The following is a 21,509-nucleotide window of genomic DNA, read 5'->3' on the forward strand; positions in this document are numbered from 1 at the left end:
AATAAAATAATTCTCACGACGTTTTGGCCACAACACAAGTGGCCTTCATCAGGTGAAGGGACGAGACTGGAGGTCAGCGCTGTCCTCCAGACAGTCTCGTCCCTTCACCTGATGAAGGCCACTTGTGTTGTGGCCGAAACGTCGTGAGAATTTTATTATTTTATTTTGTTAATTTATTATTTTATTCTCATTCTACGTGACTTTACCAAAAGAACCAAAGAAGATGTGGGAACATGCTTTGTGGTTCATCACACATTTTCAATGCAAGAAATATTTGAAGCCACCTATTCCCACTTTGTCAGGAAATATATTAATGCACAAAATCCCACTTCACGCAACATTCATCACATGATCTAGTGCAAATAATTACTTTATTAAACTAGATTCGAAGCTGTCGTGACTGCAGAAATTACTCTTTGGTTCTTTCGGTAAAGTCACGTAGAAAGAAATTAAATAATAACCAGATGATGGTTGCTTGTGTTGCAAGCGAAACGTCGTATTCTATTATTTAATTTCTTTCTACGTGACTTTACCGAAAGAACCAAAAGAGTAATTACGTTGCTGATCACATCAATCAGAAAATGTTAATTAAATAAAACGTGTTTTTCACACGTTAAATTCAGATGGCAATGAGAACGAGCAGCAGTTGGTGGGCCAATATATTGTTGGGGCAGAGAAGTTCGAGAGCGATGGTGAAGATGGGTATCGTAATTGACAAGCGCATGGACAGAAGGGCACAGCTGGGCCCCAGCATCGCCGGCCTACTGCATTGTCCAGACCAAACCCAATAATGCGCAAGGTGCTCCCGAACTGCCACGTTAATGTGGAGCGCAGTTCAATGGCTTCACTGCAGGTGGTTGGAGCTGCTCCTTTCGCATACCATGTAAACCCATACGGTTCACCCGTATTCTTGTACAGGGAAATTGAGTTTTCGGGCCCACATGGCATACGGCCGTTTCATTACGGGCATAAAAGCGTCTATTTGTGTTTCTCCCTTGTGATAGGACTTTGTAGGATGAACGTTGAGATTTATAAGGGAATGGGGTAACCAATAAGGTCTAAATTGGTCCGTAATAAGGTATGGCACTGATAAGGGGTTGACAGGTGTGCTTTCGGAGCAATCTTGTACAGTGCTCCCACTTGTTCATCGGGGAGTACCATATTTAGTATGTTATGAGCAGGTGCCTTTGCAGAATTGTACATTAGTGTCGTGTGAAGCGTGAATTGACACTTGCTTTATAAACTTGTTAATGTGCAGTTAAGTACAGTTCATACCACGAGTTACGTCGGGGGATGCCTTCCTGAAAGGTGTCATGACGAATATCGAAACGACGTAAATCAAAGCAATTTACAGGGTGAGTGGGGGCAAAGTTGACGGATACTAGGGCAGACGGATGATGCTGTTGGCGACGTGTGGGTCGAGGCGACGCAAATCAGGTCGCGGTATTCATTAAGTGATGATGTATTTGCGAAACGATGTAAAAGGGGGAGATGTAAATCGGGGTATTACTTTATTATTAATTCCCCACCCCCACTGGCTCCTCAGGACCAAAAACCAGTCGCGACTGGCTTGTACTTCAGCCTTCTTCAAAGTTGAGCATGGAATCACTGTGCGTAAGAAATGTACGTGCTCTTCGTGCGTCACGTGTGTGTGTTAACAAGAGGATTTATCCACGTTTGTGTGCGTTTTCATTTTGATTGCACTGGTCACGTCGCGATTTTGACACGCATGCATGACCGAACGATGCTCTCGGGGTGGAGATGTGTGCATGTACAACAGTTGCGTCCAGCACACACCGACGAAGCCTTTGGCTGAACACCGTGTGGAAGCGAGCAAGTATGCGAACTGGATTTGTGAAGCGCGAGGGGATGCGCTGATTTGGTGGAGTGGTTTGAATGGTTCAAAGCCCAGGAAATTGCAAGCACAAAGGGGAGGGTTGGTTAGAGACCCATTGGGGGAATCCGGGGTTAAATTTGGTTAAGGGGTAAGAATCCGTTGAGAAGGTTCGAGAAGGCACGTTGGGATGGGTACATAAGGGATAAAGTCCAGCATATCGGGAACCCATATGCATACAGTGAGGGAAAAAGTATTTGATCCCCTGCTGATTTTGTACGTTTTCCCACTGGCAAAGAAATTATCAGTCTATAATTTTAATGGTAGGTTTATTTGAACAGTGAGACAGAATAACAAAAAAATACTTTTTTCCCCTCACTCTATGCATATGCGTCGTTATTGGCTGCAATAAAAGCCTCTTTGGTAACTACGTAGTCGAGTCCTCTCACGTGCATGGAGGGGCAATGGATCACTCGGACGAGGCAGAAGATGCCCTTAATGCAGGAGTTCAGTCATGTTTCACTGTACTTAAAATTAACCAGTTACTTTTCACTCACTACTCTTGTCGCAAAAACAAAGTGCAGTACAATGTTTGTGCTGTATTTGAAATAGAGCAAAAATAAGGAATGTTTCGACAAATGTTTTCTGTTTCATATAGTTTTTTAGATGAATGTCGATAAAGGGTTGTAGTGCAGAATGAGATGTTTTTATGTTGTACTGTAAGATTGTCTCCTATTTGTTTGGGTGGCTGTGCCACGTCAAACTGCTCACTGCGTGAATAATTCTGGCCACGTATTGTTTTGTACTGCATTTAATGTTTTAAAACGTTATTCACCTTTACCTGAACTTGAGATATGTTGTGTTTAGCAAATGAGAAGTTGCTGTTTCAATTTGCAACGACAACAATTGAGTTACATAGATTATCAGGGCTATTTTTGTTTATCCAGAATTGTCTTTGGAAAGTGCCAGTTTGCCTCTGAAATTTGTGATTTTTTTATCACCCGTTAAAGCAGAACTTGGAATTCCTGCCCGATGCTGCTGAATTGCTGCCATTAGCCTAATAGTAGGTGGACGATCCATCGGGCGTGTAGATGGATGCCACGTCATCTCTTTCACCCTTGTTCTGTGGTACCTGAAAGACACCTCTGATTAGCACGGCTGGCTACGTTTGATGCGAAAGAAGTTCAACAAACATACATACAATACAATGCTAATGTTAATTCACATGGTCAATATTCATATAGCCAAGTAGTTGACTTTTGCTTGCTAAACACTGCAACAAAATAAGTAAAGTAACTATAAAAGCAATGCTCTTTATAACATATAGATTCCTCTAAACGGAGGTAAAACATTGGTATCAGCATCCCACGATTCAAATAAGTCGTTAATTGGTGAAGTTTGATTGCTATAAATTGTGGCGAAGCGTTTTAGAAGGCATTTTTAAAAGGGCAAACGGTTCTGGTTATCTCAATGGTGAGAGATAAACTGGTACCTTGCTAATATCAGGCACGGGAGATGCCGATGTTGAATTTGTGCCCACTGAAGAGTCCTTCAGCTGGATCCTGGGGATGCGCTTCAGGGGCTGTACACACCACCAACAACAAACGCATGCACACCGATTGACCTTTGTTAGGAATTGAGAATTTCAAAGGATCTCAACGCTAAACATGAAATAAAGTGTTGCGTAAAATGAAACCTGCACAGGAGCAGCGCTGGCAGTGATGTATAAAGACATACTTATTAATTGCAACAGCCTTTTACATGTAGTATCATCTCATCAATCATCGTTTCTCCACTGCTGGATGAAGGCCCTCCTGATATCATCGCCACGGTCCCACGATGCTACAATTCAACTCATTCCTGCATAGTAACTCATCTCATCGTTGCACACCTCTTATTTAATCAGCTGCTGCCTTGACACAGCAACTCTTCAGAACTCTGAAGACATGGGTGACAATGCTCTATAGGGGCACCCGTTCCAGCCAGGTCCTCATCAAGAGGCGAGACAAAATGTGTTCCCTTAAGCTACCCGTACTGACCAGCGTGGTGAAGTATGATTAAACAACCCTCATGACCGACAATTCTAAACCACATACTGTATATAAAATACCTCGCTCAGGGCAACTGGTGTGAAGACAAAAGGAAGGTAGGTGTCCTCCTTGGAGCACAGCTCATTCGAGAATCCTGATATTCCATTTCGTGAGCCCTGCATAGGATGACACACGGTGGCCAGACATGACCAAATCAACTAATGTACAAATTATTTAGTGATGCTGCATTAGTAGTGGTACACAAGCACACAGATCATTATTTAACTTCTGTCGTATCATCTCATATACAATGGCAATTGCTAATATTTGACAAGACATTACGAAGTGGAATCTTTTAAATAATTTGTCATCACCATTTTTTCAAGATACCTGCATTATCCAAGTACAGTCTAAAATATAAACTGGCACGATTAATTAATTATTTAAGCATTTGAAAACTAGCAAATGAACACCATCTTTTTTTCATCGTCATGCGTTAGCATAAAGAATGTAACTTTCATTGAGATAAACCTCAAGGAAAGGCCTTGTCTTACAATGATTCGCCACTACATATATTTATTACAGTCCAATAAGCTTCAGAATTCGTATTCACATTTAAGGCTAGATGTGTCGATGCAAGATAAAGCAATGTAACATTTTAAAACAAAATCATAATACAAATTTTATAGGATTCTTGTGCATGCTTAAAATATTATTTCGTCCACTTGTAGTGTCTCTCAATGTGAATGCACGATGCCCAAGCATCGTGTTCCCCTCATGACGACTTAGCTGCAATATTGATTCTTATACACATTTGGTTGTGAACTAAGATTGAATTATACAACACACTATACAATTACATTTCAGGTGCCATTTACCTTCGATTGATTGTACTCCATATAGTCACTGAGCTCCAGCATATTTTTATTTTTCTGCCCCTTGGATAGGCGTTTTCTGCAAAATGAGCAGCACGGGGACTATGGGTGAGATTTTGTTGCATTGACCGCGTAGTGTACAACGCGAGTAGTATACGGGGCAAAGCAAGGCCGCACCACATTCTCTGCCCAAGGGCAGGCCCATGGCTCAAACTTTGTTCATTCCACCCGATATCACTCGGCTCTCTTCAACACTCTCATTCTTGAGCCAATGTGGAAGAGTGGTTGTGGCGTTTCCTCTTTCCTTCCTCAAGTGCTTTTTAGGTGACACTATCACCACCCAATGCAGTTAATCTCATACCCGGGACAAATTTGTGGTGGTAAGTGTTCGGAAGTGGGGCTACTCTAACGACACTGACACACATAACTCTGGCGAAAAGCAGACCATGCAGCATCTACTGGTCTGTCAGCTCCCGGAGGAGCTGTTCACTGTGGTGGACCTCGCAAGGTTTACAGACTGGGCCACACTCTCATCATCATCGCCATGTGCCTGATGCTAGGTGAACATGTGACTGGTGGTAGCGCATGACAATGAGTGCGGTGTCCATTGTTCAAATACAAAAGTGTGATTCAACTGTGTAGAGTAAGCGGAGTCGCTGAAGCAATGGGCACTACTGTACAGTAATGCATTTAGAGCTCAGTGTTTGTCATGTCGTTTCTCAATGTGCCTGAACGTTGACTTCAAAGCATATGCATTTGTATACAGGTGCACATGATGGAATGTTCTTGCATTGGACAATTTGGCACACAAATCAATGTGTCCCTGGCTGTGCTTGGCACTGAACGTTGGACTGCAAACTAGAGTGTAATGAGGTTACCGCGTTTGTGGGTTATTCATTGCTCAACCATTTGAAACGGTTGTTCATAAAACGATTGTTTGGCATTTTGCATTCTGAATGAAATGTACAGTTGAGGAACAGTCTACTTTTTCAAACAAATTGTAAAAGGCTCAATAGGTGCGATGTGTACTGCGGTTTAGAAATCCCAAGTGTGTTCCATCCCTTGGCTGTAATCTGTTGCTCATAGATTAGTGCCGAGTTGATTGCGGTCAAGAAAATCATGGTAGCTACCTTTAAATATAATCAGTGAATACTGTGTCAAATGTTACTGTTGTTCGAGTGTGCGGGACACGCGTGAATGTATGTTTAACTTATTTCGCACCATACATAGCCAACCGTGCTAATTGGAGGTGCGGGGAAAGGACAACAGACTAAAGACAACATTTTTTAATAAATTAGTTTCCTATGTATAAAATGTAAATGCAGTGTCGTGAAGCTCCTCTCACCTGTAATAGATGGCCCTTGCCGTTATGGCAGCGGTGATAATAATCACGACACCAGTGAGGATACCCAGTATCAGCAATATCAGCACATAAACTACAAGAAAAACACACAACACATAGCATTTTTACCGTGGTCATCTTTTGCTTCATTTTGGCTTGTTGGACATATCACGATTAATTTTTGTCGTCGATTAAATTGAATTGTCACGTTCACGACACTTTCATTGAATCATGCACACTGACTTATATAAATGTTCTATCGTAGTAATGTTACAATAGAGAATATTAGACTGTACAAACATGGAGCAGATGAGAATAAACAATACGTAAAAACATTGCATTAGGTGGGGGGGGAGAGAGGTTGAAGTGTAAATGTTAATGATTGGTTGAAAGTTTAGTACTTTGTGTTATGCCAATGCAAAACTATTATTTTGGGATTTTAATACATGCATGAGTAATCTAATGTAATGTTCCATGGATTTTTTATAAAGCCCAAGAAGATATAATTTCTATTTTATTTAAACGGATCCATTTCTGGAGGCTCATTTGCTACAAAATGCGCTGTTTTATAAACTTATCTAAATTCAAAATGGACATTTGTCAATGGAAATATATAGGCTTTTGCAGCCAATGTGATTAATAATTTATTGATTGGTTAGGCCATGTAATGATCTGGACAAATTAATGTCGTGCGACCCTCCATTCTGACTTCCTGCAGCTTCAAGTGACCTTTTGTAAATAAATGCTTAATTTGGTTGTAAGAATTGTTCAACTTACCAGTGAGCTGAAACAATTACAATTGGAGAGTGCTGAAATGCTTGTACACCACGTGACACTTTCATTTATTTGGCTATGTCAGCTGGTGGGTCGCATGTCAAGTGGTGGAGGTACTCAAATCAGTGGCCTAAAAAATGTAATTTATGATAAAAAATTATCCACCCTTAATATTTGGTGTATTCAGATCTCTTTACACATTACAGTGAGGTAAGAGGCAGGGGTCAGAGTGTGTTTATGTCTTCAATCAATCGTTGTTGATTTGGTACACAGAATTCCCATTTAGCCAGTTACCCAGCTAGTTTGAAAGGGATATCCGTGGTGTATCAGCACAGAACAAGAACAACATTAAAGTGATCCTTCAAGGAGGGACAGGGAACAATGGAGCAGAATGTGTCAGATGTGCAGGCGAAAAGTGCTTAAAAAACAATAAATAACAATAGCTATATAAACATGCATACTGACCACACAAAAAAGTATATTACACCAAAAGCAAAGATGAGATAATGAATGGTTCGAGAGGAGATGTGCATGAGGTGAAATGAACACAATGAAATGAATAAACCAATATAACCATCACGGGAATGTGAAAAGTAAAAGCAAGCGGGTTGTAAAGATACAGGTGCAGCCCAACTGAGCTATTTGAGCTTTGATTGTTTTGAAAAGGCGGAGGGAGCTTAGCCTAACCTGAGTGACAAGGCATTTCAGTCACGTGCAACAGCAGCGTATTTGACGGTATTGGAGGTATTTGACGGTCATAAACTAATCACGCGAGTCAAAGTCAGTACAAGTGTCATATGGAAAGTTAGGTACAGGTGAAAGAAGACTCTGTTTTAGTTTAAGTGGCATAAAGACACACGAATCATAAAAGACAGTGCAAACACGTGGGAGCAAGAGGTGCCAAAAGAAGTTTGGTACACGTCCAAGTATCCTCTGTTTTGGTTTCGGAGGAAAATAAAGAGGGGGAGGGTACCAAGCAGGAGATGAACATGGTGATTCCAGAAATGTGAAATGGCAACGCAAAAATACTTCTTACCAAACAGTTCTAGAACATGGAATTCTTAGTAGTAATAATGTGGCAATTCTTAAGCTACGGGAGGGAACTAAGTGTTCCTTGAGATAATAATTTGCGGATGTTTCAAATGACCTTTAGGATCAAAAACAGCTCAGTGATGTTTCCATTTAAAGCTTTCGTGACTGCAATGATTCATCTTCTTTGGTTCTTTCAGTAAAGTCACGTAGAATGAGAATAAAATAATAAATTGATAAAATAAAATAACACAATAATATTCTAACGACGTTTCGGCCACAACACAAGCGGCCTTCATCAGGTGAAGGGGGCGAGACTGTCTGGTAGGACAGCGCTGTCTGGTAGGACAGCGCACTCCAGCGCTGTCCTACCAGACAGTCTCGCCCCCTTCACCTGATGAAGGCCGCTTGTGTTGTGGCCGAAACGTCGTGAGAATATTATTGTGTTATTTTATTTTATCAATTTATTTTTTTATTCTCATTCTACGTGACTTTACCGAAAGAACCAAAGAAGATGAGCCCAGTGATGGTCTCTGTAGATATCCATGGTGGCAGATTTGAATAAATGTACAGGTTGCAATAATGAGTTCTATATGTGGGCGTCTTGGGCAAAACAGCCGAGTGGTGTAATGGAACCAGGGCTTGACAGCCGAGGTGATCTGTAACTTCAGAGATGGGAGTGTTTTTTTGTCAGGAGATCGGACAGCCAGGGTTTTGCATGTTGTGATGGTTTGCTTCGTGTGACAATAAATGAAACTCACAATCTTTGCAGTCTTGACCACTATAGCCAAACGGACATCTGCAATTATGGACAAAACTCTACGTTAGTGTTAAATGAAAGGCTAGTGTAAAATTAACATGTATATATTTGTAATTATTTAATAATTTAAGAGAAAAAACATTAACATATTTTCCAAATGTAAGTCCTTGATATCACTTACCCTTCACATATGTCGCCTTCCAGGATATTTGGACATGCTGTAATGCAAAAACAATGAGTACTGTATAGAAAGAAACAACAATAGCGTAGCATAATTAGAATTGGAATATTGTAGCTGGTGAGTGGAATTACCAATGCAATTGTTGCTAGTATTGCTGTATCTTCCAAGTCCCTCATTACATTGACAATGTGTCACTCCATTTCCAATATTGCGGCATGCCGTTGTTGTTTTATTATTGCAGAAATATGCACCGCACATCGTGAATGCTGGTGGGAAGAGAGTCCAATGATATAAGACCATGTATGCAGTTATATAAAACACAATATCACAGTATTGTTTTATGAACACATTTTAAGGAACATAGTAAACAAGCGACAGGCTAACACTCCATGCAATGAGAATCCCCATCAGTTGTAAACGCATGGGAAGACAATAGAAAATACTGATATACCATTCATGCTATTGTAGTGTTTGACTTGACGCGAACAACTTCTGTGTTTCTTCAAACACCGCTTTATTTACATCATTCAACATGTCCTCCCTCCACACTCCACAGTATCCTGGACACCACGGCTCGCTCGCCGTGCTCTGCCCGTCTCGCTCACCACCTTTGTCTCCCCAATATCACTTCGCTCCGCACACAGCGTCTTCAACTCTATTTCTACGCACTCTCCACTGCTGGCTATTCTCCTCAGCTCCTCCGCACACAGCGAGTCTCCGTTCAGCAGCTCCGCACACAGCGTCTTCAGCTCCTCTATTGTTACGCTCTCTCCACTGCTAACTACTTCGTCTTACTTCAGCTCCGCTAACGCTACGCTCACTCCACTACTAACTGCTTCGTCTCTCACTCTTGTTTCCCACTCTGTTTCTAGCCTCTGCTTCTACTCCGTTCCTAACTCTGCGTCTTCATCTTCCAGCTTCCAACTCCGAACCCCAACTCTCTCCAACTCCTCAACTCCGCACACAGCGACTTCAACCCATCTCCAAGCTCTTCCCCATTCAACAACTCCCTCCAATTTATCCCCCTTCTCATTATCACCAATTGGCCTGCGTGCCTCCGCACGCCTCGCGTCCTCCACCACCTGTTCCCTCTCAGACATTCCGACGCCTCCTCGCCCTTGACAACAGCCACAGCCAATCACCGCCGTTGCTGATCTTATCTTAATTGGCCCAACCGATTACCTCATCTTTCAGCCTCTGCACGTGACTGTCCTAAGACGACCCACGCTGTTTACGCCTTTTCCATAGGCCGACCCCAAGTTACCCCACACTGTCCGTGTGATCATACAATCGCGCAGTTTCCATAGCACACCTTCATACTCCACTACACTATCATGAAGAAAAGTGGGCAAATCTTCATGGGGTCAACTCTATAATAATGCAATACAACGATCCATGTGGTCGGTTAGTGTAGGTAAAGGGTAGCCTATTGTTAGTCACTAAAACGTGGCACTCAATATTTCCCTTAAAAAAAATTCCTCTCATTTGAATGAAACCTGGTGACTGAAAAGCTCAAATGTTAAATGAGGTACTGTAGGTTAAATCTTAAAGCTTTCGTGACTGCAGGAATACATATTCTATGGGTCTTTTGGTAAAGCCACGTAGATAGAAAAATAATAAAAAATATCACGACGTTTCGATTGCAACACTAGCAATCGTCTTCAGGTGAGAGAAGTCAATTGCTTGTGTTGCGATCGAAACGTCGTGATATATTTTTTATTTTTTTCTATCTACGTGGCTTTACCGAAAGACCCATAGAAAACTGAAGGTTAACTTTGTTACCCAGTGTCACAGAGTGTGCCCTTGGCTGTTAAAATCATGCCACCTCCTGATAGGAATTCTCATAACTGGAAAAATAATATCCTGTTTTTGAGAAATGTAGGGACACCTTAATTTACTTTAATGGTTCCTGAGTAAAAATTACTCATGTAATTGTTTGTGAAATAAGTCAAATCTAGCATTTCCATGGAACAAAGCACGATTTAAAAACATACCAGAAATTAATTATTAGATCATGTGGATTTTTAGTCAAATAACACAATTCTTATTATATAGCAGCATGAAATGTTAAAAGGCAAGTTTGTATTGAGCTACATTTTCAAACCAATGCAGTATCATCGATGTATTTTTACTGATTGCTTGAGGTTTTATAGGCGAAGTACAGCCCATTGTTAATCCATTGTTGCTTGAACACTCCTCTCCATATCAAGCTAGGCATGGTTTATTGGTTAAACTTGACGTTGGTCAGTCCAGGTTGTTGAAAGGGGAGCCCAGGATTAGTTCAGATATCACTCACCACTGATATTAGCCATATCCATTACTCGAACCCAAGTTGCTGGCTTTACTGTGTCGGGCGCTAACCACTGGGCCACATTTAATACAACAGTAAGTACTGTAATCTGATTCCATAAAAAGTAGAATTTTACAAGATTACCTTTATTTACCTCATGCATTTTCATGCAGTACTCTATATACAGTACTGTATAAGTTATTCGATTATTTAAAAAAAACTCAGTAGAACTCAATGACAATATCAAAAAGGTGTTAAGTTGTATTTCACTTCATTTGATACTTACTTTCTATCGCCGAGAAAGTCATATTGTAACAGTTTGCCTCGTTACTACAGTGATCTATTGTAGCATTGATTATGTCGGTGACTTGTTTAGTCGTAATGCGAGATTCCATATCAAACATTATTACAAAATCTACTATGATACTTCCATTTCTGTTAGAAACAAACATTTTCAGAGGTTAGTGAGCACTCAGTATAGTAATAGTTTACATAAATATAGATTCGTCAACCATTAGCTGCTCCGTGGATTAAATTATCCTTGCCATGACAATGTTGAATTTCCACCAGTGGCTCACTCTAAATTGTATTAAAGCTACTCTATCACAGTACAGTATTAGGTGCTCTATATGATAGTTATCAAACATTTTTCATAATTGTATAATTATACATGACTGTATATGTTATTGACAAAGCGAAAATGCCAACATCGAACTAAATGTTTATGATTTTGCTTTACTCAATACTGCACGGCATATAATTAATGTTCTGTAATTAGTGTTCCAGTGCAATTTAGTTGTTGTATGTTGTGTATATAAAGGGAGCTTCGAGATACTGACAAACTACATTGTTTACACAGAAACAGATTTGAATATTTGTGGGTCCCATTTAAGCCGACCGATTCTACAACATTTAATAACAACGAAAATCTAAATTGGAATATAAATTGTAATGACCTACTTTAAGCAACTGAAGAGTCATTACGGGGTAACAACATACCCGTACTCTAATCTAAACAGCACATTCAGACAAATATGAATAATAGAAAAAAATCAAAATAAAGCGTGAACATTGGTTGGGCAGATTGAGCAGAGTTGTGATGCACCACCGTGCACACGCTGTTCAACCAGGTGACCCTGGGTATGTTGAATTATCTTCAACTGTAGAAATTATGCAGTACAATATGGTACTGTATTTTTGTCACTTTGTCTTGAGCCAATGCTTTTTTTTTACAAAATTGGCATAGGTTGTTAAAATTACACTTTACAGCAAAAATGAATGGACAATTACCTTATTTTGATGACACTGACATTAAGGTACTTGTCATTCACGTTTGTAAACCCATTTTTAAACTGCAAGAAAACGGATATTATGCAATGGTAAAATACAATACTGTTTGTTGAATCCCCAATGCGATTTTCCACCATTCTGTTTTAACATTTACAGTGCTACAGCGATAACAATAGTTTTTGCTCACATTGTGCAGTAAGATTTCTTATAGTATATGAAAGTCATATAGTATACAGCAGGGGTCCGTTATCGGTCCGTGTCCTGTTAGGAACCGGGCCGCACAGCAGGAGGTGAGCGGTGAGTCCGCACGTGGCCCGCCCATGATTATTTTATTATTCACCACTTCTGTGCGCGCCTCTTTCCCGCACTGCGCACTTGTCTCAGTCACAGTTTTGGTAAGCCCACAAGCTCTAACCCCTAGTAGCCACAATGAGTAAAAATCAAACGTCGCTGGAGAGCTTCTTTGAAAAGGGGAAAAGACCCAATGGTGACCCCCCCCACCGGTCCGTGAAAAAAATTGTCTTCCACGAAACCGGTCCCTGGTGCCAAAAAGGTTGGGGACCGCTGCTATGCAGTATATTAAAGTTCATGTTTGTCTTTAAAAATTGTTAGGTTTTTTTTCAAAAGAATAAATACAATACTTTGTTTGAATAGACAATCACACTATCATTACACATATATGCAAACTACATTTACCCATTTGATAAAGTTTACTATTTTAATATCAGCTCATTACTTTGTGAAATATTATTTATTCAGTTCCTAGTTGTAATTCCTGGCGAAACGTCGTACGTGAATTGTAAATGTTGTGGGTTTACTATCCAACGCATCGGTGTGAAGTAGTAACTAACTGGCACGTTTTGTTGACGTGACAAACCTTACGATTTGGTTGTGTCAGGTGGTGGCGGGTTTAACGACACATTTATATTTATGCGATATAACAAAAAACCCTCTATAGATTATTATTGTTATTACAATTGTTCATATAAAAGCACATTTTTGTATGCAGAAGCCCTCGCATGCAATACGTCCAATTTTAATTATGTTAAAAGGCATATAAGAACAATACTTGCCATTTTCTGGAAGATTGTTTCAATTTCCTTAAACTCATCTGAGGTTATATTTTCCATTTGCGAATGAAATTCCTTACTAACTGAATGCCATGTGTTTGGAAATGCCTTTGCTGCAAGATTAAAAAGGAATCATAAAAAAAACATTAATTCAGGACATCTGTAATATTCATGTTACAACATTCCAGTCATAAGAAATGCACACTAATTACTATTTAAAATTCTAGAATGAAATGTCACCAACAATTAATATTTTCCATTAAAAACACAAGCAAATGAATTATTGTAAAACATAGCAATGATCTCTCAGAGTACTTCAATGTTCTGGGTGTTACAGTATTACAGTAAAATATCAAACAATTTTGTGGAAGGTTGTCTGAAAGTTTTTCCTTTTAGCAAGTCGACACAATTATTACTTTTGATTTAATTCACTGTATTAAGTACTTTTTTATGTCATATGTAATGCACCCTAAGAAATTTACTTCCAATACAATTGTGTATTACATGTTGCCTTACGAATAGTCCTCATCAATATTTTTTGTCTACATAGTGCATAAAAAGTCACAAATGTGTACAAGAATTCGAAAACTAAAGATATTTTACCTTGAGAATTCGATTTTAATGAAAAAACCCGTATTGGGTGGATATCACCCGATTAAAAAAAGTAATTGCATGACCATAAAAAATGATACACAAGGTGAAAAAACGGAGCCTATGTAAACGAACCATGCAGTGCGAATGCGTTCCACAGGATTGTAATTTGTGACATCAATATATTAGCCATTGTTGGTGTTCAAGTTGTGAACAACACAAACGTTGATTTTTATTATATTGCATTTCGTCGACAACTTTTGCTCTCACCTGGCAAGCATTTTTCTTTATCACTTTTTTTGTAAAATCCGATATGACATCTACATTCCGGTCCGTTCCACTTCGGTATGCAGTCTTCATATTCTTTGCATGAAGACGATTTACAAACATCGTCACCTAAGTGGGAATACGTGGATAACATTATTTGTGCTCTCAAAGTTTGTAGCAACACTTGTAACATTCACAATCTAATGATAAATACTACTTTAGAAACTGTAAATTAGACTTAATATTGCACAGCGTCTCACAAGCCCCTTAAGGGCCCTCAAACATAATTTGCGCATCTGTGAGACGAGGGGGGTCAGAGGGGACCAACGTGCTTCTATGATTCTGGAGGTACCACGGTGTCTCTGAGACAGTACCGCTTCGCATTAAAACAGCACACTGCACGTATTGTTGGGGGCGCGCATGCCAAGTGGCACCAAGTAAGGACGGAACGTTCAATCAACGTTGTTGAGATCAACGTGCTGAAACAGGGAAAAATATATTTGTCAATGCTGGCGCCCCCCCTCCTCCTTGCGCGTAGGCTTAGTTGGTGCGGACCAGATCGAGGGGGTTCCCCCAGGAATTTCTTCTTATCTACGACCCTGGATGCGGGTTTATGAAAGTGGCAGCAGAGGGCAGAGCAGCAAAAAGCCCCCAGGAGCAAAAATCCACAGTTCCATACCGTGTCAACCCATGCGGTTTACCCCGTATTCTTGTACAGGGAAATTGAGTTTTCACGTTCACACGGCATACAGCCGTTTCAATACGGACACATTTTTTTCGTCTATTTGTGTTTATCCCTTGTGATGGGACTTTATAGGATGAACTTATACGGTCTGAGTTGGTGTGTAATAAGGTAGGCACTGATAAGGGGTTCACAAGTATGCAGTTGCACCGTACCCCGCACAATGAATCTCTCACGTCAGTGCTCGCAAGTGACCACCGTGGTGAAATATAAAGTATGTACCGTACTCTTTGGCATTTTCGGTAAAGTCACGTAGGTAAAATAAATAAATGAAATCAACTAAATTAAATCACGACGTTTCGGAGGCAACACAAGCTTCCGTCTTCAGGTGGAAACCGGCACAGCAAATTGCTGTATCAAGTGAAGAGAGCTCTAAGACTCTTTAAGGACTTCGTCGTGACATTATTTTTTCGGGACCACCGTCCCGAAATATTGAGTTGTTTTTTTGTTACCGAATTCGAAAAAAAAGCCTATTTTTTATTCTGTTGCCGACCCCCAGGTATAGAGCCAAATAACTCCACCTGGCCCCCCACGATGCGAGGAAGCCCCCCATACCCCCCCTCTCATTCAACGGTCTATTGACAAATGGACGTGGCCCGACGTTAATTGGCGTTGCCAAAGGCTGAGAGAGTAAGCCAGTTGGATCACATATTCATGACCATACAAAGAGGCCTTATGTCATAGTGATAAGTGGCGGATATAAATGTTAGGAATAGAAGCAGCTTACCTATTGGTGTTGTAGATGTTCGAGTGGTTGAGAAAACTGCAGTTGTTACTCGTGTGGTTGTGCTGGGTGTGGTTGTGGCTGTGTTAGGGGTGGTTGTGGTGGTTGTGTTGGGGGTGGTTGTAGTGGTTGTGGCTTTGTTGGGGGTGGTTGTGGTGGTTGTTGCTGTGTTGGGGGTGGTTGTTGCTGTGTTGGGGGTGGTTTTGGTGGTTGTGGCTGTGTCGGGTGTGGTTGTAGCTGTGGTGGTTGTGGCTGTGTTGGGTGTGGTTGTGGTGGTTGTGGCTGTGTTGGGTGTGGTTGTGGTGGTTGTGGCTGTGTTGGGGGTGGTTGTAGCTGTGGTGGTTGTGGCTGTGTTGGGGGTGGTTGTAGCTGTGGTGGTTGTGGCTGTGTTGGGGGTGGTTGTGGCTGTGTTGGGTGTGGTTGTGGTGGTTGTGGCTGTGTTGGCGGTGGTTGTAGCTGTGGTGGTTGTGGCTGCGTTGGGGGAGGTTGTGGTTGTTGCCGTGTCCACTGTGGTTGTTGCCGTGTCAACTGTGGTTGTTGCCGTGTCAACTGTGGTTGTTGCCGTGTCAACTGTGGTTGTTGCCGTGTCCACTGTGGTTGAGGCCGTGTCAACTGTAGTTGTTGCCGTGTCAACTGTGGTTGTTGCCGTGTCAATTGTGGTTGTTGCCGTGTCAATTGTGGTTGAGGCCGTGTTCACTGTGGTTGTTGCCGTGTCAACTGTGGTTGTTGCCGTGTCAACTGTGGTTGTTGCCGTGTCAACTGTGGTTGTTGCCGTGTCCGCTGTGGTTGAGGCCGTGTCAACTGTGGTTGTTGCCGTGTCAACTGTGGTTGTTGCCGTGTCCACTGTGGTTGTTGCCGTGTTAACTGTGGTTGTTGCCGTGTCAATTGTGGTTGAGGCCGTGTCAACTGTGGTTGTTGCCGTGTTAACTGTGGTTGATGCCGTGTCAACTGTGGTTGTTGCCGTGTCAACTGTGGTTGTTGCTGTGTCAACTGTGGTTGTTGCTGTGTCAACTGTGGTTGGTGTCGTGTCAACTGTGGTTGTTGCCGTGTCAACTGTGGTTGATGCCGTGTCAACTGTGGTTGTTGCTGTGTCAACTGTGGTTGGTGTCGTGTCAACTGTGGTTGTTGCCGTGTCAACTGTGGTTGTTGCCGTGTCATCTGTGGTTGTTGCCGTGTTAACTGTGGTTGTTGCCGTGTCAATTGTGGTTGAGGCCGTGTCAACTGTGGTTGTTGCCGTGTTAACTGTGGTTGTTGCCGTGTCAATTGTGGTTGAGGCCGTGTCAACTGTGGTTGTTGCCGTGTCCACTGTGGTTGTTGCCGTGCCAATTGTGGTTGAGGCCGTGTCAACTGTGGTTGAGGCCGTGTCAACTGTGGTTGTTGTGTCAACTGTGGTTGTTGCCGTGTCAACTGTTGTTGATGCCGTGTCAACTGTGGTTGATGCCGTGTCAACTGTGGTTGTTGCCGTGTCAACTGTGGTTGTTGCCTTGTCAACTGTGGTTAATGCCGTGTCAACTGTGGTTGATGCCGTGTCAACTGTGGTTGATGCCGTGTCAACTGTGGTTGTTGCCGTGTCAACTGTGGTTGTTGCCGTGTCAACTGTGGTTGTTGCCGTGTTAACTGTGGTTAATGCCGTGTCAACTGTGGTTGTTGCCGTGTCAACTGTGGTTGCTGACGTGTCAGCTGTGGTTAATGCCGTGTCAACTGTGGTTGTTGCCGTGTCCGCTGTGGTTGAGGCCGTGTCAACTGTGGTTGAGGCCGTGTCAACTGTGGTTGGTGTCGTGTCAACTGTGGTTGAGGCCGTGTCAACTGTGGTTGTTGCCGTGTCAACTGTGGTTGAGGCCGTGACCACTGTGGTTGTTGCCGTGTCCACTGTGGTTGAGGCCGTGTCATCTGTTAAGCATTCCGTGGTCATTGTGATCGATGCCGTGTCACCATTGGTTGTTGTTTATTCAGGTGGTTGATGAAGAGTGTTGGAAAAAATCCAGATGCACACAATTAATAGTCATTGAACATTGCATTCATAAAAAAATATCCACAAGTTTATCAAATGCTGTAATAAAAAACATTTTAAAACTCCAGTGGTATATATTATGTTTGCTGCTGGGCTTCAATATTGTAACTTATTAGAGAAATTTAACATCTGAATACACTCTTTTTGTCACAGCAGCTGTTGTAACTGCTACTCCAAAAAATGTTTTGAAAGACTACATTTGGATTTTCTGTGCACTTTGACCAGACCATGTAGACATGCTGCCTGATTTTGTACTTAATGCTTGCAGTGACATAGCACAATCCATTCCCATGTCAACATTATGATCGCCCTCAGTGTTTTCACAATCGCCCATTGACTGTCTTGTTCTCATCTCACTCTACTCCCCTTCACATGTTGCTAAGGCCTGCTGGAAAATCCCAAAGAATCATCAATTTTATTAAAACTATCAAAACAAAATTTTATTTTAAAATAAAAATATATGAAATATATTTTTACATGTATTTTTTGGATATAAATATATAGCTCTTTTTCAGAAGCAACCTGGCCACAAATGATAGCGGAACGAATTGGCTTATGTGGACATTCATAGCAGCCAATAACTCTAAACGCCTGTTTCTAAAAGCGGAGGGAAAAAACAGAGGACTCGGAGAAAAAGCCATTCAACCACGGGGATAGTCATGCAAACTCCAAATATACAGGAGTCAGGGTCGGGATCGAACATATGGCCTCTGTTTTCCAGGCGAGGTAGTTAACATTTCGATTTAAAGCTTTCGTGACTGCAAGGATTCATCTTATTTGGTTCTTTCGGTAAAGTCACGTAGAATGAGAATAAAATAATAAATTGATAAAATAAAATAACCAGACAGTCTCGTCCCCTTCACCTGATGAAGGCCGCTTGTGTTGTGGACGAAACGTCGTGAGAATATTATTGTGTTATTGTATTTGATCAATTTATTATTTTATTCTCATTCTACGTGACTTTACCGAAAGAACCAAAGAAGAGGTAGTTAACAGTCTGCCACAGCAGGGCCCTACTTATTCAATGGGAGATCACTCCTGCTGCTTCTCTCATTGCTGTTATTTATTACAGGTAATGCAATGTAAAGAATTATGGTTCATTTAGAATAACTTGAAAACGCAACACATTCGTCAATAATACTGTCTTCAAAGGATTATATAAAAGTGACGTTTTGGGCAATAGGCGTTCTTCATACCACATGTACTATGAAGAAGAGCCATTGCCTGAAATGTCACCTAAAATGTTTGATAAATATTCATTTTTTAAGGCAGTGTTATTGAGAAATGTATTGAGATTACTGTTATTTGTCCTTGCACATCACTATTAATGCAATATCACCAAACCAAATAATTAGTCTAAATATTTTATATCTGTTTTGATTATGCAAGTAATTTTACAATTCAAGAGACATGCTAAGTTTGATATAAAAAAGACAACAAATATTTTCATGTTAATGCTGGTTCTTTAAGCATATATTGAAATTCCAGTTGGTTACATGCCTTTAGGAACAAACAATTACCTTGTGATTCAATCAAAGAAGTTGAGCTCAGCAGGGCAGCGCAGAGAAAAACAAACGCGTGGCAGTTCATTTTGAAGTGAAGATCCTTGGCGTTATTATCTTCAGTATTGTTCAGTTCAGGAAAATCTCGAGACTAGGTCTAAGCTGTGGTGTCCACCCAGTGTTACTCCGTCTGCAGCCAGGGTAATTATTTGTCAGGCCGTCACTGATGAATCATTAACCTGTGTCCGCTATTCATAAAACCTTAATTATCCCTTGGAGAATATTTGCCTCTCTCTGTTTCCCATTTTTTAATGCAAATGCACAACAATAATGAGCTGATTACTAATAGACTATTAATCAACGTCTAGAGTGTTTATATCATCTGTATAGTAAAATATTTGTTAACTATGTGTTAATTTGTAATCTGAAAATGTTGACCAGGAAGTTACAGACAAGAATTTAGTGTTCTGTACAAATAGGCCAGACACCATGGCTAATGGGGAAAAAAATACTTTTCCGAGAGAGTGCCACTTTTTAACAAAACTTATTGTGAGAAAGTCATGATAATCAAACCAAAGCAGCCCTGAAAATTGGGCCTGGAATAAAAACAACATTTTATTGGGCACAAGTGGCAAAAGTAGAAACATTGAGGGGTGGCAGTTGTAGCATGTGCTTTACCGGCTAGTGGTGGTGTGACACCAGGAAGCCAGCAGTGAGGGTGAAGGGTGCATTGCCCTGGAGGCCACAAGATTCGACAGCCTGGCTGCCGTTTAGAGTTGGGATATCCGACTATATTTAAATTATTGATTGCTGTTATTCATTACTAGCAGGCGTACCCGTTCTTCGCACGGAAATTAATAGTTTAGTCCTAGTATATTATATCCATTATTTACCCCCCCCCCCCAGCCGCGCATTTGTGCGGGATACACGGGCTACGTGGAGGGTGGGGGGGGGCATGACGTCAGCAGGCACATTGCGTAACGCTGCCGCATGCGCGTGACATCACAGATGTGACATCACCACTCACTTGCCGTGCAAAATATATCCATTATTGCGCCCCCCCCTCCCCCCCCCAAAATACAAAAGTCTCTTTTTTATACTTTTTGCATTGTGTACAGTCTGGAAGCCACCCACATGACAAATTTTAAGTTTGTTGCATGTCGGGACGTATGCTAAACATTTCGAACAGACACACACATTCACAATCTTGATTTGAAGCTTTCGTGACTGCAGGAATCCATATTCAAAGAACATTTAGTAAATAGATCCACTAATTTGTTCTAAAAGCTGCTGTCACTTCTTCAAGATATCCACAGCTCGTCTATCAAATTCTGGAGCTTTCCCTCTTTCAGTGCTTATGTAGTGCCGTGAATTCACTCGGACGACAACCGTCTCTTTTTCCGCCGTCACTTTTATTCCATCGTTCCGTACACACAGTAATTCTCTTCGCGCTCTGCCAACTCGGACACTCCGAGTTGCTTCAGCATCGTCCGTGCATCCCCTTCCACACACAGTGGTTCTTCCTCTATCTCTTCACACACAGTGTCTCTTCCACACACAGTGGTTCTTCTTCTATCTCCTCATACACAGTATCGCCGCTATCTCTTCACACGCAGTGACTTCCCTTCCACACACAGTGGTTCTTCTTCTATCTATTCACACACAGTATCCTGTCTGTCTATTCACACACAGTGACTCCATATATCTATCCACACACAGTGACTCTATCTCCGCTAACGCTAACTCTCCCTATCGCTATTTATTGTCTTTGGGGTTCGACTCTCTATCTATTCTTCCCTAACATTGCCAGCTGTCCTCTTCGCATCTCTCCACCTCTCGCCAACAACTGCCCAGCAACAACTCCCCCTCCGTTCAAATCACCTCGCGTTTTATCCCCTCTCGCATTAGCCTTAATTAATTGCCACGTGGCTCGCTGGCCATTTTCCGCCAGCTCGTACCTGTCCCCTCCGTCAGACATTGAGACGCCACCACTTAACACTAACAGCCTCTCGACCAATCACAGCCCTCGTGCCACGACTCCCTTAATTACTTCGGGTTGTTTACGCCACCTGTGACTCGACCACCTGTTCGACCTCATGTGACCCGTTCTCCTTGTCTGTCTGTATGTACTGTATGTGGCCAATTCCTATGCGTATTGTTTACTCCACTACATCACCCCCCCCCCCCCCCCCCCGTG

At 41.6% G+C, this 21,509-nt stretch overlaps 1 protein-coding gene across 4 annotated transcripts; it reads right to left on the bottom strand.

Annotated features, from left to right (window-relative positions):
* Nucleotides 1-354: 354 nt before the first annotated feature.
* Nucleotides 355-19,483, bottom strand: LOC116938669 (uncharacterized). 4 transcript variants are annotated; one of them, XM_076057379.1, is made up of 14 exons: nucleotides 19,331-19,483; nucleotides 15,803-17,689; nucleotides 14,337-14,462; nucleotides 13,479-13,588; nucleotides 12,406-12,467; nucleotides 11,402-11,550; nucleotides 8,957-9,091; nucleotides 8,826-8,862; nucleotides 8,646-8,683; nucleotides 6,085-6,175; nucleotides 4,743-4,818; nucleotides 3,945-4,040; nucleotides 3,327-3,416; nucleotides 355-2,966 (listed from the first exon to the last, which is right to left on the bottom strand). In XM_076057379.1, the coding sequence occupies exons 1-14, from the start codon at nucleotides 19,398-19,400 to the stop codon at nucleotides 2,892-2,894; spliced, it is 3,042 nt and encodes a 1,013-aa protein (XP_075913494.1). In that variant the 5' UTR covers nucleotides 19,401-19,483; the 3' UTR covers nucleotides 355-2,891. The 4 variants fall into 4 exon arrangements, with proteins under 4 accessions (XP_075913494.1, XP_032802001.2, XP_032802002.2 ...); XM_032946110.2 differs by lacking the exons at nucleotides 12,406-12,467; nucleotides 13,479-13,588; nucleotides 14,337-14,462; nucleotides 15,803-17,689; nucleotides 19,331-19,483 and having other exon boundaries at nucleotides 11,402-11,691; XM_032946111.2 differs by lacking the exons at nucleotides 11,402-11,550; nucleotides 12,406-12,467; nucleotides 13,479-13,588; ... (1 more) ...; nucleotides 15,803-17,689; nucleotides 19,331-19,483 and adding an exon at nucleotides 9,277-10,369.
* Nucleotides 19,484-21,509: the final 2,026 nt, after the last annotated feature.

The sequence above is a fragment of the Petromyzon marinus genome, chromosome 4 (genome assembly GCF_048934315.1).
Source record: "Petromyzon marinus isolate PM22_M1 ecotype Great Lakes invasive population chromosome 4, UKy_Petmar_22M1.pri1.0, whole genome shotgun sequence".
Classification (NCBI taxonomy): Eukaryota; Metazoa; Chordata; class Hyperoartia; order Petromyzontiformes; family Petromyzontidae; genus Petromyzon; species Petromyzon marinus.

Coding starts and splice junctions, on each gene's coding strand:
- LOC116938669 (XM_076057379.1), bottom strand. CDS start 19,400: ATGAACTGCCACGCGTTTGTTTTTCTCTGCGCTGCCCTGCTGAGCTCA. Junction 14,463..15,802: donor AACATCTACAACACCAATAG/GTAAGCTGCTTC, acceptor ATTCCCACTTAG/GTGACGATGTTTGTAAATCG. Junction 11,551..12,405: donor GTCAGTGTCATCAAAATAAG/GTAATTGTCCAT, acceptor TGTTTCTAACAG/AAATGGAAGTATCATAGTAG.